Here is a 2,004-nt window from a genome sequence, read left to right as displayed (position 1 = left end):
CTTAAAATTAACCCTCGTGGATGTTAGGCTCCATGTATTCTGTAACTGAATTGAATAAATTTGCTATATATGACTGTTAAATTTGTGCTCCCTGTCTAATTCATTTAAATCTTCACTAGTTGAATGTAATAGATTGTTTAGATTTTCACTTCATTTCATCTATCTGTGAAAATTATGTTAAATTGAAAAGTTGAAAAATACCAGTGGTTGTTTTACTACAAACAGTATTTTTACTGGATGCATTTGCAGTAAAACAACCACTGGTATTTTTCATTTCCTTATTTACAGTGTATATAAATGAGGACTTGCCCCCTAACCTCAAACATAACTGTCAGATCTGAAGCCTAAAGATTCTGAAGCAGTGCAGAGAGGCATAACCCTGAGCAAGATGCAGAGCACCATGGTTCCACTGAATGCTCCACCGGGTGCTGGGACAGTTGTGGTGGCAATGCCAGAGCATCCTCCTGATTATGCAGTGTGGTCCATTTGCAACGCCATGTATGCAAACCCGTTCTGCCTGGGCCTCATAGCCTTTAATTACTCCATGAAGGTGAGTCAAAAATGATGGGCAAATTTAGAAGGAAATCAGAGTGAACACTACTTCAGGTAAAAATGTGAAAGTGCACTAATTAAAAACAAAACAAACAAACAAAAACTTTTCCTAAACGTGTTTAATGGGTTATTAAGGGTTTACTTTTATTCACACCAAAAAAGGACAAGCATAGAGGTAACTATTGTGTTTGTTCATCTATTAAAAAAAATTCATGAAATGTTTTTATTGGATTATTATGTGCTTGTTGTTGTCATTTGAATATTTGATCTTAAATATTTAATGATTCTGCAAGTCAGAGGCTTTCTCTGTTGGATACCAAAGTGTTGGTTATAACTGACCTAATTTCCACTTTATAAATATTACTCAAATGTTATGCCAATTGGCATCTGTGAGCACAAATTGTATAATACAGTATATAGTATAAATGTCTGAGTACAGTATAGCACATTGAGACCTCAACTGGCACACTATTTGTGTGTTTTTTAAATTAGATTACATTAAATGCAATTTTGTCACTGTACAAGACAAAAACAAATGATGTGCAGTTTGCACATCACACACACACACACACACACACACACACACACACACACACACACACACACACACACACACACGAGGGTAAGTCAAAAAGTTCTAAGACGTTATAATTTCAAAAAGAATTCAAAATAATTCAAAAAAGGAATACAAAGAAGGAATTCTCCAATGGAAACATCGCTTACAGAAGTGTTTAGACTTAAATGGAGAATATGTCGAGAAATCGCTTTGTTATTTTCATAAATAAATATTTTTTTTCATTTGTCTTAGAACTTTTTGACTTATCCTCATGTTACACACACACACACACACACACACACACACACACACACACACACGTGTGTGTGTAATTTATTTTCCTATTGTTTTTGTGTGTTTCAGTCAAGAGACCAGAAGATGTTGGGGAACATGAATGGAGCGAGATCGTATGGTTCCAAGGCATGTTTGGCCAATGGCTTTGCGCTTGGGTTTACCATTATCACCATCATAATATTGATGGTGCTCCTATTTGGGAGTAATAAAAGTACATACCAGAACCCGTATTACAGAGGATACTAAACCCAGTCTCATGTGACTAAAAAAATATGTTGAAATCCATCTAAGGAACCCAAAATGCTTTGTGAATGATATATTTGTGAAATAAGTAATAAAATGTTCTCATTGATGAAAGCATTGATTACAGTTTTTAATTTAATGACTTATCTTGGGAACAAAGAAAGAATACAATACTTTTTTTGTTGGCATTAAATAATTGTTTTTTATGGGCAGTAATAGATCTGGCATTCAGTGTGTTTGAATCATAGGTACCAAGTTTCCACAGATGGGCTCTTCCATCTATTATAGTCAACTGGAATTACATAACTTAATACATTACATCAGTAAAGCATGAAAAGGGCCTCTGAGAAATTGTTTAC

General features: G+C 34.5%; 1 protein-coding gene across 1 annotated transcript; it reads left to right on the top strand.

Moving 5' to 3' along the window:
* The first annotated feature begins 341 nt into the window (after positions 1-341).
* LOC132872916 (interferon-induced transmembrane protein 3-like) lies at positions 342-1,792 on the top strand. The gene is made up of 2 exons (XM_060908043.1): positions 342-550; positions 1,472-1,792. Exons 1-2 carry the CDS (start codon positions 389-391, stop codon positions 1,646-1,648), a joined length of 339 nt encoding a protein of 112 aa, XP_060764026.1. The 5' UTR covers positions 342-388; the 3' UTR covers positions 1,649-1,792.
* Positions 1,793-2,004: the final 212 nt, after the last annotated feature.

This window comes from Neoarius graeffei, chromosome 2 (assembly GCF_027579695.1).
Source record: "Neoarius graeffei isolate fNeoGra1 chromosome 2, fNeoGra1.pri, whole genome shotgun sequence".
Classification (NCBI taxonomy): domain Eukaryota; kingdom Metazoa; phylum Chordata; class Actinopteri; order Siluriformes; family Ariidae; genus Neoarius; species Neoarius graeffei.
The sequence above is the reverse complement of the archived record's forward strand: the minus strand, read 5'-3'. Positions and strand labels throughout refer to the sequence as shown.